Source organism: Micromesistius poutassou (genome assembly GCF_964030765.1).
Source record: "Micromesistius poutassou genome assembly, chromosome: 12".
In the NCBI taxonomy this organism is placed as follows: Eukaryota; Metazoa; Chordata; class Actinopteri; order Gadiformes; family Gadidae; genus Micromesistius; species Micromesistius poutassou.
This window is the reverse complement of record NC_140282.1, coordinates 10,883,807-10,904,636: the sequence shown is the minus strand read 5'-3', so window position 1 is coordinate 10,904,636 and position 20,830 is coordinate 10,883,807. Positions and strand designations below refer to the sequence as shown.

At 46.3% G+C, this 20,830-nt stretch overlaps 1 protein-coding gene across 1 annotated transcript; it reads right to left on the bottom strand.

Annotated features, from left to right (window-relative positions):
- Positions 1 to 3,085: 3,085 nt before the first annotated feature.
- Positions 3,086 to 19,198, bottom strand: minar1 (membrane integral NOTCH2 associated receptor 1; the record flags this gene model as incomplete). Its single annotated transcript, XM_084476509.1, has 4 exons — positions 3,086 to 3,283; positions 9,138 to 9,401; positions 15,978 to 17,528; positions 18,320 to 19,198. 4 exons carry the CDS (start codon positions 19,196 to 19,198, stop codon positions 3,086 to 3,088), a joined length of 2,892 nt encoding a protein of 963 aa, XP_084332635.1.
- Between the last annotated feature and the right edge of the window lie 1,632 nt (positions 19,199 to 20,830).

Genomic DNA, 20,830 nt, shown 5'->3' with positions numbered 1-20,830 from the left:
TGCCTTGTACCCACTGCGTTAACCACTGCTGACGGCTGGAGCAGCAGCCAGATGTTGAATACACCCATTTTCTGAGCTATTGCACTCACCTCTGGTCTCCCCGTCAGAGAGTTAAGTGTGTCTGGCATGTCGAGTCAATAGGATTGGGGACTAAAAGGTTAAATGGAGGCTCGAACTGCTAATGTGCTAACTGCGTAGTCAATACAACCCGTAGCGACCCGGGTTCGATTCCCACCTGTGGTCCTATGCTACGTGTCTTACACTCTCTTCTTCAACCCACTGTCCTGTCCATAAAGGCACAAACATCCCTGAAAAATATATACAAAATTAAGTTTAATGCAGGTATTTCACATCATTCAGACAAAAGTAAAAGAGATCCGACATTGCATTAACACCAGTGGTCTCATTAATGAATGTAATTAGTACTCTCATCTTATAAATACGCTTAATGGGCTATGACAACAGAATAGATTATTTTTGTAATGACACCAGCTTCGAACAGCCTTCTTTCCCTGAAAGCAACCCTTCTCCATATACTTTAATGGTGCTGCGAATAATAGGTTCATTAAAATATGATTCACCGTGTCACAATTTTTGAGTAAAGTTGATATATATGGCCTCACTCAATCAAAAAAAAACACCATCTCAAGAAAAATGAAACATGGGTTGTCCGAAAGGTAGCAAACCAAAAAAGTGGGACATTTCCACACGTCTGCACAACTTTAAGATTGCTTTCACGCAGCGAGCCATCCCATCACACCTGCTGAAATGTGTAATTGCCAGGTCAATCTTTTCTACATTTTAGACAGGAGTAACGTGAATTCATTTGGCACAGGGTCCATGGGTAATAAGTCCATCTGTCCGGTATCCCCAAGGTACCCTTCAGTACAGCCTGGCCAGCTCTCATCTTGCTTGGGGCTGCGCAATTCCCCTATACCGCATCCTACTGGTCACTGCTCTGCTGGGGTTCACTCGACCAACTGCTGTCTTTGCCCCACATCAGCCCAATCAGCTGGGAGGATGTGGGCTACACCCAATCAAGATCTGAAACCCAGTTCAGCTGGTCAAAATAAGAGGTGGCTATTTTAGGTTTGAGCAGAGTCCCAGAGTTAAAACTGAACTCCAACCGTACCATTTTTGAATTGTATTGCATGATGACAACGTTTTCAAGTCACAGTTTACCTCTGGGGACCTTTGCCGGTCTGATGCCTCTATCGAACAGTGACAATGCGAAACGATGAGATGTATACAATGCATATCAACACATTATGTGATTCATCATCCAACCCATGCTTTGATCCGTCCATCCCAAGGCAGCAACACAGTAAATCAGACCCAGGGATGACAGGCGAATGATCTAGAAGCTTTTATTAAAGTAACAGTGTCTATTACCTGCGTACACACAACAATGTGCATGAGCTGTACCTATCCATTTACAGCTTGACCTACGTGGTGTGCTACTGAATACACGGCTTGTGCTGAAGGCGTTTTCCCACCCGACTAAATGCTCAGCCGCAGTGGAGGAGACATTGTCACAAGGTCTAAGTGGTTAGCTGCATGTGGTCAAAGGAGGTTCACCGTGGATGACTAAGACGACATTGCAACGGTTGTGGCTGAACTGTGACCGTCGTTAGCCGTAAATAAGGTACGGTTTTACGATGTCCCCCCTTTCAGGTCATATTGGCAACTGATTCGGCGTGGGCTTTCAGAAAATAGAGCTATATTGCGCCAGGGCAATTACCAGTACATTCCCGGGCCGGAGACAAGAAAGTGCGAGGGGGAAGAGTTACGCAGTGATTCCTGTTTTCACAGAGATGTTCTTCAAAAGAGAAATGAATTTGCGAGTGGCAAGATGGTTGCAAAAGACAATTCTAAAAAATGTTTTCTACAGTGGCCAGTCTACTACACAGGTTTGATTTAAACCTTTTCGGACACCTTGCCTGAGGTCGTACGGAGGCATGTGATGATGGGAAAACGTTCCTGTAGCTTTTGTCATCAGTCCGCTTTTGGATCCGTGATTATTGGTCAGTTATATCATGTTTGTTGTGGTTCCGCCGGTCACGTTGTTTTAAGAAAAATAAGAAAAAAATTTTTTTGAACGAAAGAACATTAAAAGCCCCATTCACCCAGATTTGAACTTTGTCCCCCTCAACCCTGCAGTGGATTATTTAATTAGGTCAGGAGATAACTGCAGATTTTACATAATGGGTCTTGAAACTTCAAGTATTCGTCAAACAGGCAAACATAAATAGACAAATCAAACACATTTTGCTTGAAAAGTTTGTAGCTTGTGGCTGGTTGTTTTTCAGAAAGAAAGGCAGCACATTTGAAATCAAATCTGCTAAGATATGATAATCATGTTAATGTTTCAGTGTGTGTGTATATATATCTATATATATATATATGTATCATATAATTACATTACATTCAGATGGCTCACATACAATTTTCTTTTTTTTGCGGTCCATGTACTGCTTCTATTTCAAATAAAGCACTTAATTATACTGTCTTTTATAATTAACAAAAAAATCTTTCTTTACTCTCATCACTTTAAACTCTTGTTATTTATAAAGATGAATACCAGTATTTAACCCATATTCAACCAGATAATTCAGAAAAATAAGTTTCATCAAAATACATTATATCGTAATCATACTAAAAATAATAATATGATACACTGGCTACAAAATAAACCCAGCAATCAACGTTTCAGATCATCTGCGGTAATGAATTCATTAAAATCAAGAAACTGAGAACAGTTTGTCAACGATACAGTAGACAACGTTAAAACATTTTCAATGGATATATAATTGCTTAGTATTGATCTCCAGTACAACGCTTGTCCTAACTGTTAGTATAATCAACAAAACTGAGAACGGAGAAGACCAGAAAAAGTTAAATTTTCCAGCAGTTTGTCAGCGGTTTCAACAAGGCCAGACGGCACTGATTGGCTGCCCATTTATCCAATCTCAGCCTTGGAAAATAAAATTGTGAGTGATGAAGCTGATCTCCGATCTCCAACAAATATACCAGTAAAGGCAGGAAGCCGGTTAATGGTATCCATCCATCTGCTGCCTCCCCAGTCTCAGGACTTCATGGTACAGATGGGCACCACGATGACCAGGATCACAGTGCACGTGGCGGCCGCGATCAGCGCCCCGATCTTACACGCCTTGGCCCTGCGGAACTCTGCCTCCTTCCTCTTCAGAAGTGAATCGTAGCCCGGCGTGTAGATGTCCTCCATCCAGTACTCCAGGTTGTTGGGGTTCAGGGACTCCTGGGTCTGGCAAAGAACAAGACAAGAAGGAGGTTTAGGAGGTGGAAATGTGACTTCAGAGTGAGGGACTCACTATCAAGGAAATTAATTCTAATAAAACTCCCCAAATAACGTTCCCCACCCTTGAATTATTTTTTAAATATGGAGCTGATAAGCCTTCAAACACAGACATGCTGCTGATATGTCTCAGGATGGTAGCTGATATTATTTTCAACCTTGGAGTTTTGCATTTTCAGACACAGCTGCAAAAATATACAAGGCTGCTTTTTTGTTATCAGGCCGGATGCTGTTATTACTGCTACAACCACCACTTAAACATGACATCCTTTTAGTGAATGTCAACACCATCCTAAAATAACAAAATACCATTGCCTCTAGGTTTCCCTTACATTCTCAACAGTAAGAGGTTACACATTGAAGCACATATATAACGTTAAAGACAGTGATGCAGGTTTTTAAGGAGCAGGTTGAGGTGCGACAGTAAATACAGACACAGGTTGCTCAGAAGCAGGTTCAGGTTTGACAGTAAATACAGACACGGGTTGCTTCGAAGCAGGTTGGGGTGAGACAGTGATTACGGACCATTGTAAGGTGCAGGTTGGGGTGAGACAGTGACCAATGTAAGGTGCAGGTTCGGGTGAGACAGTGATTACAGAGATATCATGTTGGGATTCAATTGTGAAGGAGAGGGTGACGAGGGATTGTCAGCAAGTGGACTCAGAGTGAATGGCACCAATAGAACAACCCCTACAGGCAGTGTGCAAAATTAGTAAAATCCTCCACAAAATCCTCCACAATCCGGAACTCAAGTGAAGTTATTTTGGAAGTCAAAGTGCCAGACTCCATGTGTCCCCCTGTATTTGGCACCCTGGTAACAGAGCAGCAATCACAATCAACCACCTTTTGTCTAGATTACAAGTCACAGGAGATGAATGTGCTTCATGATAGGCTCACAGACGTGGACAGAGTATGTGAGATTCTGCTCTAATGTATGTCGGCTGATGAAAGTTGTTCTTCATTAAAAAGGAGTTCAACCTTCGAGACTGAGGTATGAAACCCCCACATGTGCAGTACACTGCGGACCACTTCTTTCATTAGGTGAAGTGTGGGGGAAAATGAGCCTGTGGTCTGGTGGTGATGGGGAACACAGGCATCAGATGATTTTGCTGGAGTCCATTGATCATGACCAGAAAGCCAGCACTGTGCAGCAGGGAGATTGATTCTGTTGTGGTGTGCCTAGGCAGCTGCACTGATCTCAGAATGGCTCTGCTCACAGATGGTCGTCTGTACCACAACACGCTGATATTTTAACAGACTGCTATGTCTCGGGAGAAAGGCTATGGAATACATCACAAAGAACAGAGAGAGAGAGAGAGAGAGAGAAAGAGGTGTAGGGGGTAGTCAGGGTGCCAAGATGCTTGATGGAAATATAATTGAGCAAGGGAGTGTAATTGATTTGACATATCATAGCGGCTACAATAATACAGAAGAAACACTTGTTCTCTATTGTATTGTTTTTTTAACGCTTTAGCAGACACTTTCATCCAAAGCAAAATACAAGTCATTCAGCAGGCTGGAAACAAATCCAGTTCATAATATGAGAGAAGCGAGAAAAAACATATCAAGGACACAACGGATCCCAAATCTTGGGGGACCTTATCAGTATCTATCTATGCACTGAATGTGTACAGAAAGTAGACTCCCTGTGCAGTCCAATAGGATTGTATCGCTAAAGGCCAAATTACACTTTGTCCTGCAAAAATGACAAAAGACTTACAGAGATCCCCGTCGCTACTCGTCACATTGCCCTTCTCTGCGATGGTTTGCATCAAGTAACCACTGAATGCTTGAGCAGGGAAAGGACGTAGTTAGAGTGTTTTTTCCACCATCAATGTGTAGGCCATGTTGTATTCTTGTTCTTGCAAAAGGCTGCTATTCAGTGAGCATGAGTAGTCCCAGCTTTTCGAGTTGATGTTGCATGTTCATTCCGCAGCCATTACATCGTTATGACAACCCATGATGGATTGCCTGAATTAGTGCTTATTCATCCCAGAACTATAGCCGCCCCTCCTCTCCAGTTTATAGATGTTCATCCAGCTTAAAAACTGAAAATGGCTTCCAAGGACAACTCAGCATCACAGAGGTTTCAGAATTATTTAATTAAAATAATTACAAATCAATGATTTTGAAGCTCTGTTTTAGTTAACGGAGACTGGTGACTTTATTTGTCAAAGGCTTCCAGCTAACGGAAATCTGTGAATGGTTAAAGCAGGGCCCCCTGGAAGGGATTCTGACTTTTAAAGAAATCCATGTTGGATAATAAATGTATTTATATATATATAGAGACAGACAGATGTGCTTTGTGGATAATTGATTCTGACATGCATCATATGAGCACAGAATAATTGAGCTGTTGGCTATTTCAGGCCGTCCAGCCAACCTACACTCCCAAAATATGAGTGCCTGAAGAAATTGAAAAGAGGAAATTGAAAAAATAAATTGGAAAATGCCATTCCTAAACTTAAATATTGCATGGTGCAACGTTGGGTAGTGGGCAGTAGGCAAACCATCTAGTTTATTATGGCTCTTTATGGTAGTGTTTTGAGGAGACACAGTTTATAAAATACACTTTCATCCTAATGGGATTGACCATGATATTAGATGAAAAACCGCAAAAGATGATGGCAATTAGTCTGCAGAATCAGGACACTAATCTCTCTCAGGTGTGCAGTGAGACCCAGCTGTGCAGCGAGCACCGCTGTCTCACTCCCGAACCAACTGAATTGTTTTCACGGCCATGTTGAGGTTATTAATATCAACCTCCCATAGAGAGCTCCAGCCAATGTGGACACGACCAACACACTGGTCCAAACCGAGTCTGACGTGTGCAGGATGTTCACGCAAAGCGGCGGGTCAGTCAGCATCTCCAATTGGTTGAGGAGAGTATGTCTGTCACAGGTGACTAGTGTGTTAACAGACATATTCAACCTCTCTCTTTCTACACAGTGTCCCCTCCTGCTTCAAGTCCTACCCATGCCCCCTCACTCCCATAGTGATCCAATGGTTTGAGCAGCATGTTCAAGACCTTATCTGCAGCAGGTTAACACCACACCCTTGACTCTTACCAAATTGCCTACCGACAAATCAGATCCACACACGATACCATGGCCACAACCCTCCAGACCCACCTGGACAGGAGGAGCTTGTATGTGAGGATGCCGTTCGCAGATCTCAGTTCAGCATTAAGCACCACGATTCTCTCCAGATTTGACAAGCTCAGTGACCTAGGACTCAACCACGTCCTTTGCAGCCGGGGACTTCCTGTCGGCAGGTCTTGAGGGTGTGCTACATCACCTCTGACCCTCAACACAGAAGCCCCCCAGGGTTGTGACCTAACCCCTCTCATATACTCCCTGTGTACCCACGACTGCATGGGCGCAAAAATATCAGACTTGATGATTTACCGACGACATGACGGTGATGGGCCCTGATTACCGCTGACGGCGAGATGGCCGACGGGACACAGGTCAACAACCTGACACGGTGGTGCCAGGGGGACAGCCTTGCTCTCAGCGTTGCTAGGACCAAGTAGTTGATAGTAGACTATAGGAGGAGAGTAGAGAGCTCCACTTCGTCTACCACAGAGAGGGTAAACACAGACAAGTCCCTCAGTGTCCACATCTCAGAGGAACTCACCTGGGACGTGCCCAGCAGCTATGTGGTCAAAAAGGCACAGCAAGGCGTCTTTCGCCTCAGATGGCTGAAAAAGGTGGGGCATGGGGCCCAATTCCCTATGGGCCTTCCTCAGAGTCCCAACAGAGAGCATCCTGGCTGGATGTATCACTGAATGGTGCTCTGCCTTCAAGCACAAAGCACTGCAGAGGGTCGTGTAGACAGCCCAGTGCACCAGTGGATGTGGGTCTTTACAATGGACCGGGTGCCAGTAATGCCTGCAGGATTATCAAAGACCTCAGCTGGATCCCAGACTGTCTCAACTGCTGACATCTAGCAAACAGTACACAGCCTCAAAGCCTAGTCCTGCAGTCCTGGTCAGCTTTTTACCTCAAGCAACCAGACTAACTATGTCTCCCTGTGACACTCACACGTACATGAGATGTAGCTGTGCATACAAAAACGTGCATAAACATACAAACAATGCACATTTGCACTTAACATTCGCTACACACTACATATTATTTATATGGCTTATGTATTATTTAATTTTCTTTGTATTGCCAAGTGTTTTTCTGCATTTGTCAAGGAGCCAAAACCTGAGAATAGTACTCTTTGTTAAATTATGTTCAGAGAGCTGGTTGCTGTGGTACATCGTGACATTGCAATCACTGGATTGATTTTGGAAGTATAGCACTTTGGAAGTAAGTATAGGAATGTTATTGGTAGTAATGGATTTCTGGTCATTGTCAAGTAATTAATCGTGAAATGATTTGTCAATATAGGGACCCTGTGTTGTGTTAGAATTGTTTCTTGGGCATTGTGGCAAAACAACATTTTCATTAGCCAAGGTTAGGGTGTATTTACATTGGTTTAGGATTTCACAGTACTACATCCCTCTTGAGTCCTCTATTTATGACGCCAACAAAACATCCCATGAGGGATTCTGATGTACATCACTATAAATCAATTTCTCTCTCTCTCTCTCTCTCTCTCTCTCTCTCTCTCTCTCTCTCTCTCTCTCTCAAACTCATTGCTCCCTATCGCTCTATTTCTCTCTCTTACCCTCGCATTGTTGGGATCATCCTATTAGTGTGTTTTTGGGAAGTCTTTAACTGTGTTTGTTTTCTAATATGCACACAGTACAATGATGCAGAAGGAATGCATTGGTTTTAACAAGGAATCGGCTTCTACTACATAATATATGACCACATTATATATATATATATCTATATATAATACCATTCAGTCCAGGAATACGTCATGTTAAGCAGAGCCCTGATCAGGCTCTGTTGCAGTCACAGGAAGGTTAGCAGAAATTGATCTGTGGTTGTCTCTAGTGACTTAAGGCCCACCAGTGGATATCAATAACCTGCCTTTCGTCCTTCTATCAGAGCTTGGCAGATCATTCCCAGAGGTACTTTAGCCCCTTGTAGAAATCTAAGGCTGACACACAAAGTGCCACATCGAAGTGGAGAGGCTGTGCGAAAAGGAGTCAGCCAGGACAATGTACCAAGCCGTTCTCCCAATCCTCTTTCCAAATGTGTTCCACACAAAGCGCCATGACATCACAACCTGCTAGCCAAATGAGAATAGAATTACATCACTCACAGCAACAGCTCCCCCAAAGAACCAAGGCCCAGAGTTGGCGAGCAGAACACATTACAAGTGAAGGCGCAATTACTGCATCCACTTTCATGGATTTCTCAAAAGGCTGCTCCCCTTTTTTGCAGGTCCTGCACCCCACCACCACCTCAACAACTACCACCACCACCTCAACAACTACCACCACCACCTCAACAACTACCACAACCACTTCAACAACCCCACCACCATCTGAACAACTACCACCACCACCTCAACAACTACCACCACCACCTCCATCACCACCACCCAAACCACCACTACCCCCTCCAGCACCTGCATATTGACCACCAGGCCCCAAACATCTACCATTACCATCACTTCATCCACCACAAACCCCTCAACCACCAGCACCAGCACCACCACCAGCCCAACCACCACTACTACCACCACCACAACCACTACCACCACCACCGCCCCCCCCATGCACCACCACCACCATCACCACCACCACCACCCCAACAACCACCACCACCGCCCAAACCACTACCACCACCTCGCCTCCCCCATCCACTACCACCACCAGCCCCTTGTGGTCCAGTACCTGCAGATCCAGAGCGGTGAGATGCTTGCCCTTCTCTCCTGAGTTGCGTTTGAACTCCTCCAGGGTCCAGGAGGGGTGGCCCCGCTTGCCGTCGGCCGGCCCCACCAGCTGCAGGTCGGCGTACAGTGGGCTGCCCTTGACGTGGGCCTTGACACCGGGGGAGAAGGGGTGCGGGGCGAACACCTGCTCCACCAGGTAGGGGTCCTTGGGGGGCTTGGGTTGGCGGTGAGCCTGGGGGTGTTCGTAATGGCGGTCCCGCTCCGCCTACGATTGGTGAGGGAGGAGAGGAGAGGACGGGAGGGAGAGAGTGTGGTCAACATCAGAGGCAGGGGATCCGTAAGATATAGAACGGGTGCACAGACGCTCGATCATCTGTCAGGCCGAGAAAGGAGAGATAAAAAAACTGACAAACTGTAACATGCCATCGATTTAGCGAAACACATCGCTGGTCAGTGAAGTGTTCTATCGATAGTCAGCAGGAGAGAACGCCTGCGCCTGCAAAATGTTACTGCATATGAGCCCGGGCACTGGCACATTTAACAAGAGGTGGGTGTCAGGCAATTAAGACGCGATTTGTGATTTGTATCTTGTCATAACTTTCTCATGCAGTCCTTTCGCCAAAGAACCATGAGGTAAAATATGCAATACAAGCACCCTGAAGCACAAACCATCACAGCAAACCAAACAACTCAGCAAAGTTAACAGCAAGGAAGCTAAGACACCACGGGACGTATTTAAACACAGATGCTTCTTTCCACTCCTTTCATTCCCTCCCAGAGCACGACCGAGTACATGAAGAATACTAGTATCACCAACCTCCCCAGCCCCATCTATCGACCCCAGCATGTGTGCAGAAAGCTGCTATCAATGTCCGCCAGGTTGACTAACATTGATCTCTGGTCAGCGAAGGTGACATCAATCTGTCCCCTGCTCTGTATCTCATTACATGTCACTCCCGTGCCGGTTGTGTTTATGTGTGAACGCTTCAGTGCCCATGTGTGCGTGTGCGCGTGTTTGTGTGTTTATTGGCGTCTTGAATCAGGGGAAGCCAAGGGGACATTTTCAGAGGACAATTGTCGTGAGCCGCTAATTGGATTGTTGTGAATAGGAGGACCGTGGGGGAGCTTATAGTTCAGAGGCTTGGCGGAGCACATCCTGAGTGCATGCCAGAGCCGTGATTCTGGAGCTCTCACTGATGTGTAAATCTGCGTATTAGCCTCCAATCAACAACCATTTTGCCAATCAGGCTTTACTGCAATGTGCAGTCGACAGCGCCGATCGATTCATGTTCACTTTGGCAGATTAAAAGAAAATCCTTGGGATCACGCCCCAACACAAATAGAAATGCACTCATACACGCAATATCTTAAAAGCGCACATGCTAACGTACACACTGACGCAAAGCCACATTCACAAGCACCCAGGAATACAAACGCACACGCCTGAACATGCTGACGGCACATGCAATCAGACACACAAACACACTTGCACAGTGACATGCACACAGCCACAGCAACACACACACATACACACAGTCACAAGCACACAGCCACACTAATACTAATACTAATACAAACATGCATAAACTCATCAAATAGCCGTGAAGACGCCACAGCTGTTCGGCCTGATAAGCATAAAGCAGTGTTTTGCAGGTGGTGCAGAGCACACAACAGCAGCTGCGTCCTCACCGTCCAGCCAGGCAAAGTGTCTTTTTACGTGATCCGAATTGTCTCAATGAGAAATGCAAGAAGAAAATCCACAACTGTATTTGTATAATTGAGCAAAACATTACACACACAAAATCAGAAGTATTTTGTGTGTATTTGTACTTTCATTTGTGTGCCCGATGTTTAGAATGTGTCCGAATTCCAATGCATGCATGGGAACTCCATTACGTGATTATTGAGGCTTTTCTACCCAATGAAATGACCACCACATGCACACACATACTCACACACTCAATTATCGATAGAGCCGGCGCTGGAAACGCCTAGTGGTTCCTCTACACTCAATACAGGAGCAAACACGTATGGGTAAAACACACTTCTAAGTAACCAAAGGTGTGATTAACACCCCAGCCACAGGCTTGTCGTTCCTTCCCCCCCCCTCCCCTTGGGTTCGACTCACAAATCAGAGTCAGTCAGAGTCTCGGGTGTCACTCACGGATCATACTGGGATGAGGGAAGCACTGAATGACAAAAATGGAGGGAGGATTGGAGGGGAGAAAAGGCGGGATAAGGTGTGGAGGGGAGATGAGATGTGCTGTGTGATGTATGAGAGTTGGAGAGAGAGAACTGGTAGGGAGAGAGAGGGAAAGAGGGAGGGAGAGGGAGACGGAGAGAGGGAGACTGAGAGATAGATATCGAGTGAGAGAGAGGGTGGGAGGAAGAGAGGATGGAGAGAGGGGGAAAACAGAGGATGATTTACAGCTGGTGAGAAAGTGGAGGAGGAGGAGGAGGAGGAGGAGATTAAATGGTAGAGCAGGAGAGGAGGAATATAAAGAGAGGGGGGGGGGGGGGGGGGGGGTGACCAGTGGTTCCATTATAGATCCGGGCCTCCTTAATGTCTGAGCTCCAGATTGGACACCACCACATACTTTCTCTTATTTGTTTGTTTTGCTCAACAACCTACACACCCCTCGACAAAAGACACATCTGTAGTTTTCCTTTTTTTTGAAATAGTTATAGGGGAATTATGTTTCCATGGTTCATGTTTGTCATCCATCACCATTATCCTTGGTGTCTCGAAGGTATCTAGAGAGGCAGTGAACAAGGGGTTGTCACTCCCCCACGATGTGTGCTGGGTCTAATGTACGGTGAAGAGCTTGTGTCGGTATGGTGGATGTGCGCTAACTCTGATTGATGTTTTTATATTTGTTTGAATGCTTCCAAGGCTAGCGGTTTTTCCCAGCTGACCTTTAGCAGCTTTATACTGAATCAGTAACACTTAGAGCTGCTCACACCCCACACAACACAGCGACACAGAACAACAAAACAACACAACAGAGAAACACAATATGCTAACACAAAACAGAAAAGCAACAGAGCGACACAGAACAGCAAGATGATATGGTAGGACAACATAGCAACACAACAGAGAAACACAATATGGTAACACGAAACAGAAACACAATATGGTAACAGAAAAGGGTTAAAACGCCATGACAGCAAAACATGGCAACACAGCAACAAAACACGGCAACACGATATGGTAACACATTATGGTCACAAAACACGACTAGCACAACACATCAGCACAAAAACACAACATACAACAAAGTAACACAACATTTGTAACACAACATGACTAATGCAACAGTGCAACACAACACAGCAACAGAATCAACATCAGCCACACAACATGGAAATGCAAGCATATTAACACATGCAGTATGTAACAAGGCAGAGTAACACAACATGGTGAGAGAATACTACAACACAACATGAGACAACAAAACATGGTTACCCAACATGGTCACATTATACTTCAACAAGACTAACACAGATGTTAACATAAAACATAGTGAAATGTTGTATTGATTGGGACATATGTTTGTTTTCAGCAATATGTTAAACAAAATTGATTGAATATATATGATTGAAGAGCTTGAAGAACAAACAAAATGTAATTCAACTATATAACTACGTTTTCAACATCTCCAACACCCTTTTGAACCATAATACTATATACTTTGAGAGCCCGGTTGTCTCTCAAAGATAGGCCCACAAACCCATAGTTTAGAGAGTTCAGAGTTAGTCAAGAGAGTTCAGAGTTAGTCAAGCTCAGAGTTAGCCATTCAACCCTAAGAACTGTCATGGATGATGATAGGGTCAATGGTGGGTCTGCAGACCTGAACTGTGAAAAGCCATGTACAAGGATGGACGGCTCGCTGCTCAAGACCTGGATTTCAATTAAGGGCCTACTCCATGTTGCCTCCCACAGGGGAAAGGTCGCACAGAACGGGGGAGAGTGTGTGTGTGTGTGTGTGTGTGTGTGTGTGTGTGTGAGCCATCGTGTGTGTGTGTGTGTGTGTGTGTGTGTGAGCCATCGTGTGTGTGTGTGTGTGTGTGTGTGTGTGTGAGCCATCGTGTGTGTGTGTGTGTGTGTGTGTGTGTGTGAAGAAAGAGAGAGTGAGAGAGAGAGTTATTGACATTTGAAAACAAGCCATTTAAAAAAGCATCTCAACTCGTGTGTAAGGGATCACTTAGGGGAATGATGTCATTGCGGAGCATGACTTATTGAATATGCGTGTCAATCATAATGACACACGATATGAGGGGAACAAAGAAACAAATAGAAGATTTTCTAAGCAAAGACCACGACCCGCTTTTACAATGTTTACTTGTGAATGCCCCCACAGGCCTGAAACTATTTTACGAGCCATCATTCCACTGTTCCCCTCTCAACCATCTGCACATAATGGCCCCATTGGTCGCTGTCTGGCGTCTTGGCAGAGTGGTGCAAAAAACAATTTCCCCTCTTTTTAAACACAGTTACAATGGATCAAAACACGATGTCCTTGATGGATTTAAATGCGAGCCGTGCCCCCTGTTCAGTGTTTCTTTGGGAGTTACAGGTGGAAGGAAGAGAATCTCCTCATAAGGGTCCTTAATGGGCCCGCCCTAAAACACAGGCGGTCGCAGTTTCACTGTATACTTCTTGTCTGCATTATTTGACAGCATTAATGATTGACACTTCTGATTGCCTCGCTGAAATAAAGTGTGTGTTGTGTTGTGTGTGTGTGTGTGTGTGTGTGTTCATGTTTGTGTGTGTGTGAGATTCTAATTGTGTGTTTGGGTGTGTATCTGAATGTGTGTGTGTGTGTGTGTGTGTGTGTATATGTGTGTTGATACAAATCTGTGTTTACGTGTGTGTGTGTGTGTGTGTGTATGTGTGTCTGCATGTGTAGTTGTGTTCCTGTGTGTGTGTGTGTGTGTGTGTCTGTGTGTGTGTGTGTGTGTGGAATCCCAGTGGAGTATGAGGAGGGAATCATGCAGCTCCCTCTAACAGCTGTGGCCCCACCATAGGGCTGTGGTGTGTTAAAGGTAATTGCGCTTCGCCATGCATGTTAACTAATAGGGTCAAGCGTTTCTTTACTTCATCTACACACCACTCCATGCACCTGACCACCACCACATCATGTACACACGTTCAAACATCTCTCAACAAGAAACATGGCTATGTCTTTCTCTCACTCACATGCACAGTCGACACATGATTATGATGATGATATATTAAACCCAATAAATAATATATGCAGAGCTTGGGAGTAAACTCTTAATCCATCCACACCGATGTGTCCATTACATCACAGCTATAGGTGTTCAGATTCAGCTAAACCATCCGAATCCTGATGAATTCACACTGTAGCAAATATATCAGAATGTTGACTTAGTGGTAACTAAGTCGTTATATTCTCTCTTAGCTTAATTTCTTTATTTCATCTTTTTTCAGCAGATATTACAGGCCGATTATTAGTTGACCTACAATGTCAATTGCATTACATTTGTTCTTTTCATGTACAAAAACAGCAAGCGGAAATAAGGCTTTTTTTAATTCAAATAAGATTGTGATTCAGATGAGGTTACCATATTCTAACCCAATTGGTTTAGAAATTGTGTGTTTGGTCTCAACTCTTAGAGCATTGTGACATACTGTCACCCTGACCCATTTCCTCTAATTCTGTCCTCTAGTTTTAATCAGACCTCATTTTGCCCATCCGCAATAAAAAATGAAGCAAGACTCTTGGCCGGCCATAAAAAGAGAAGCCGCTTTCATCTCGCCCGGTCATCTGTACGCTGGCAAGCCCGTCCGTTTGAGAATCAACTTCAAAACGGGGCTATTTATCTCTAAAGCCCTGTACGCCCCCACGCCCCAGCTTTCATTTCCAGAGCTGCTGGTTGTGCAGCCCCCCCCCACCCCACCCCCCCCACCCCCCCGGGCCCCGCCCGCCAGGGGCAGACAGCATCCGTTCTCCCACCACCCCTCACACCTCCGACTCTCCACGGAGACATCTTCCACAATGCTCTTTACATCAGCGCATGTTGTCTGTTTAAAAATAAACTGGGGTGATGGCTCTATTTCCTCTCTTTTGTATTAGACTGGGACCAAGCTGCATTCATCTGTTTGTATTTGCCCTGACTACTGCTGCTGTTCATATCTGCGTGTTCATGTTGTGTGGTTCATGTATGAGTACATCTGTATTCATCATACTATGAATACAGACATACTGTTGTGTGTATTTTTGTTGTGTGTGTGTGTGTGTCTGCATCTATGTCTGTTTCTATTGACAAAGTATTCACAGTTACTTTGTAATTGTATCACATCTAGCCAGCCAAAACCTGGTTGTTTATTGGAAACCTATTATGTTCTTGCTTGCTAATATGTTCTTTATGTATGCATTTCAGTTGGTGGTTCAATAGGTGTATGATTGATGAAGCTTTTACTTCTTGAAATCAACAAAACCTTCAGAAAGCGCCTAAATACTCATCTGTTCCATGAACACCTTAACGTTTAATTGCCTTCTACATTTGCACCATTGCGCTAATGTTGTTGTTGGCATATTATTGTTAATGAGCACTCATGCACTGTTGCTTTCCAATACCTAAGGCTACCCATATTTGGCTGGTTTTAGAAACCAACTCAATGTGTAGTTGCTCCCACACCGACAGTAAGATTGCGTTAAATTGTGTTCAGCCTCACTTGGAAGTTGCTTATCGAAAAAAAGCTACTGCTTAATAAATAAATGCAAATGTTAATATCCTCCAATCACAACTGCACAGAGTGGGAAGTTGGAAAAGCTAATACGATAAGTGAAAGTGTTTCTGTCCACACCATTACCTCTTTGGCTTTCCTGTGTCGCTCCTTGTTCTCCCGATCCCTGTCCCTCTCCCTGTCTCTGCTGTCCTTGTCTTTGACCTCGTCCAGGGCCTGGGAGGCATACGACACCGTCCTCCAGTCCCGAGGGGAGTTGGCGGCGCTGGCAACCGCCTTAGACTCCGTGGCGCCGCCGTTCTCCTCGTTGAGCGAGCGCGACGAGCGCCGGGTGAACATGTTCTTCTTCAGGGCCCTCACCCGCATGCTCTCGCTGTTCCCGCCGTCTGGGCAGCACCACTCCACCAGACCGCCTCCGCCGGCGTCCCCCTTCTTCACGTTGTGGCCGGTCGTGTGGCACTGAAAGACGTGCGGGGACAGTCCCGGGTCGGCGTGGCTGTGGGTGTGGGCGTGGTCCGGAGACTTGGAGACGGAGCCCGTTGTGGTGGAGCCGGCAGCGGTGGCGCCCTGGCCCTGCGTCTCCGCGTGTCTCCCCCCGTTGCCCTCCGGTTCCAGGATCTTCTCGTCCAGCCGGTTGAGCTTGGAGAGCACCTGGGAGATCTCCCCCCGCACCCCGGAGAGGGACTCCAGCTTCCTCTCGATCTCCCCGATGCGCGACACCAGCTTGACCACGCTGGACTTGAGCTCGTCGTCGGCACACTCCATGGACTGGAAGAGGCGGTCCAGCTTGGACTTCGCCAGCCGCACCGTGTTGTGCTCGGGGGAGCTGTCGCCGTCCGACTTGAGCGTGACCTGAGAGAGGGAGCCGTTGCTGTTGTAGCACGGGGACTGGATGACGCCCAGCGAGTCGCACACGCTCATCTCGTCCAGGAACCGGAATATGTCACTGATGTCGTCGCTGAGCGTCTGGGGCTCGTCGTCATTGGAGGGCTTGAAGGGGTGTCGTTCCCGCTCGCAGTACTTGGACACGTACTCTTTCGCTTTCTGCTTCTGGGCCGCCAGCTCCGTTTGGGTCCCGACACTGGAGGAGCTGTCCTGGAAAGACGAGCTGTGGACGATTTTCTCCCGAAACCTTTTCCCGGGCTCCCTCTTGTCCACGATCACGGGGCCGCACGCCGCCTCCTTCATCGTCTTCCCCCCGTTGCTCTTCTTGGGGAAGGCCAGAGGGGAGGCGGTGGCTTTCTGCTTGGGGCTCTGGAAGCGCTGCTCGCCCGCGTCGCAGATCACGCTGATGTTGTGCGGGTGGTTCACCTTGAGGGGCTTGCAGTTCAGGACCGACCTCTCAAAGTCCGGTGGCCCTCCTTCCTCCACGTTGAGGCTCAGGCTCTTCACGGGCCACGCAGACATCTTCCCGGGCTTGACGAGCGGCCGGCGCGCACTCACGCACTCGGACACAGTGGTGGGGCCGAAGTAGGTGGAGGCCTGCAGGTCGTCCAGGCTCTCATGCTTGGCCCGCCGCCGCTCCTGGATGGGGGAGTTGAGCATGGGCTCAAAGTAAGGGTTGCTGTAAGGCAGTTCGAAGCTGTGGTTGAAGAAGGTGGCGGGCTTGTGGAGCTCCCTCCTATGGTGATAGCCGTCGGAAGCCTTGCTGCCTTGCTTGCCATCAGCAGGGAGGACCTAGAGAATGGCAATCCCAAAGAGACACTTCTGTTAAGGCTCGATAGACACGCAGTTACGCAGTGAACATTTCTCCAATGGCCCTGAAAGTACAGCTTAAAATGGGCTTTGATTTGCATACATATTTAACCCAACATACTGAGTCACCAGTTACTTGTTGGTTACTTATCTATCATGACTCGTATCCCCTGCTACACAGGATTAGACATTAGACATTTCATTTTATTTAACCTTTAAATAAGGGTAAGGTCAATTATTTAGCTATTGCTTTAATTCATTCATTCAGCCATTTAATTAGCTTTTCATAATTCCAAATGTCACATTCAAGAAATTGTAGCACAGACTACAATGATTCCAAATAAACAAAAAGTAGATCAGTTGAATTCATTAATCCTTCTGCATTCCCCTCAACTGTAAAATGTTTCAATTTCATTTTCATTATTCAGAACTTGCTGCTGGGTGTGATGTTCCACGCTCACAGCATCAATCTTAACAACTGTTTTTAAATTGCATTCGGCAGGGCTGAATTTCCACTTGACCTATTCCGATGACAATTCACAGCAGACCGTAGGACACTAAACTCCTCAGAGACTCAATAGTCCCCCTACTTAACCGCTACATCAACCACCTCTCCAGCCCTGACATTCGGCATAAATGCACTACATCACCTTCCATATCCATGCATCCCATTCCTCTCTCCCTCTGGACTGAACAGGATCCACTTCAATCATCACTGAAACCACAGTAGACCAAAAAAAACAATCTCAGCGTTGACAAACAAACAGACAGACCTGTGGGGAGAAGGCCACAAAGTTGTGAAAGTCCTCCTTGAAGATGTTCCTCTTCTGGAGGCAGGAGTGGACGGAGAAGGGCTCCGGGTGGCCCATGTGCTGCAGGGAGTCCTGGTCCGTGGTGGACTCGCTGTCTATGTCCATGGGAAAGTAGGTGGTCTGCATATCACAGGGAGGTGATGGTGGCCTGCTGCCGCCGCTGCCATACTGGGGCAGATGCTGGAGCTTGTCCATGGACGCCGCTCTACATTTCAGGTCCTTGTTGACTCCCAGGAGGAAGTTGGGGTTTGAGCTGGGAATAAACTGCTGGCAACTGTTGCGCTCCGATTTAGCACACGGTGAGGCGTTCGGGGCCACGGGGCGCTGGTGGTGGAGATGGTGGTGGTTGTGGTGGTGGTGCTGGTGGGGGTGGTGGTGGTGTGAGTGGTGGCTGTCTGCAGGGGAGTGATCCGGACGCTCGTAGCCCCCTCCTCGCTCGCCGTCCTGGAAGTTATAGGCATCTGGGTCTGACCTGCTCAACTCCAACGACTGGTTCCGGTGAAACTTGCCTCTGTGCGTCATGGGCAGCTTGTCTTTGGCTAAACCTCCGTTCATCTGGATCAGGTTGAACATGGTCACGATGTCCGCCGCCACCATCAGCTTCTTGGACTGCTGGTCCTCCACGGCACAGCGCATCTTGTCCTTGAAGAGGGTGGCTGGGAAGGCAGGGTCCAGGCAGGCCGTGTAGAACAGCAGGCTACGGAGCTTGGCTAGGTGGGCCAGGTCGAAACGCGCACAGAGGGACTTGCACAGGTCCTGGTAGGACATGGTGGCGTGTTTATGGTCCAGCTCGTCCAGAATCCGGACCAGGAAAACAGAGTACTCTGGGAGTGGATCCATTATTGCTGGGTGGCTGGAGATAAAGATCTTCCTATTGATTTGATACAGCTTTTCGGCTGTGAATAACAGCACACGTTAATATAATACAATATGCTTCTTTATGCCATAGTAGCTTTTTTTATTACAAAATAAACTAAGTAGATAGTTTTTTTTAACAGAAAAAACTACACAAAAAGTCGACTCTTAAATGAAATGCCTGATCGTTCTATCTACGACGTGCATGATATGCACTAAGATTCTTGACTCGATTGGTAGACTCACGGACCGGCACAGAGGCACACAGGAACATCACTCGTTTTGCATACCATCACACTCACTGGGGCATCGTCAAATATAGGAAGCATCGCGTCCTAAATCCTCATCCAGACCTGTGCGCCACTGTCGCTCGTTCCAAAGGATCCCATGGCACACAATGAACCAACTCAGTTACATTCAATATCATCCAAAATCGTTCGCCATCCATCCGACGGGGGGAAATATGTCACGTCAAAGTTCACATCTTCATCCTTCGAATTACAAAATAGACCAATTCCGAATAAACATCCACGTGGATACGCACAGAAAAACGCTAGTGCCCATGCATCATCTCTCCCTGCAGATCTTTGCGTGGAAACAGCGATACCTCATGTCTCTATTCCATGGCTCCTGGTGGCTCCACCACGGGACTCACACACAGTGCGGCTGTGAGACGGAGCTGTCCGCGGATAGAATGCATTTGGTGCTGAAAAAAGGAGCGCGGTGGCTTTGTTTCCCCCTCGAATGACGTAACTCCACCTTACCTTATAGCCGCTGCAGCAATGCACGCTCACCACGGAACATGTTGTATTACCTGTTCCACGGGGTGAGAGTGATGATGGGCCAGCCTACAAACCCATATCATTAGGATCTTTTTTTTTTTTTTTTGGCCAACGTAACGTTTGGGAAAGGCAAACTGAAATAAGTTGCTGAGGATGATAGAGCACATCAAGTAGGCATGGGTAATAGGTAAAGGCATATTAGTAATATTAGGTGATGTAAGATGATAGGTTATCAGAAATTAAGAAGCATATGGAAAATGCTGAAAAGTAATTCATTTAAAGGCACAGTGTATATAATTTAGGGACATCTAGAGCATACTTGGGAGAAATGGAATATAACATTGATAATGTTTAAATGAGTGTATAATCCCATGGAAATAGGAATTGTTGTTTCCTCGTTACCTTAGTTTGAGCCCTTTATATCGACATGAGGTGCGGGTCCTCTAACATTGAGGCCCATGTTGCACCGCCAATGGTTCTACAGTAGCCCAAAAAGAACAAGTGGCTCTGGAGGCTATTGTATCTGATAAATGTAACCCTCTCACGGATGTGGACATCAAAACCTGCCACTGGCCAGGACCTCCACACATCTTCACACACACACACACACACACACACACACACACACACACACACACACACACACACACACACACACACACACACACTGTGGTGTTTCACTATAAGTGTCCTATATAGAAGTTTAACCCTCTCTCGGACACGGAAATCAACATTAACCGCTGCACAGACGGTAATATAGCGTAGGGAATGACAGTGTAGGGAATTCTATTTATAATAATGAACATGATATATATAATGATATAGAGATACAAAT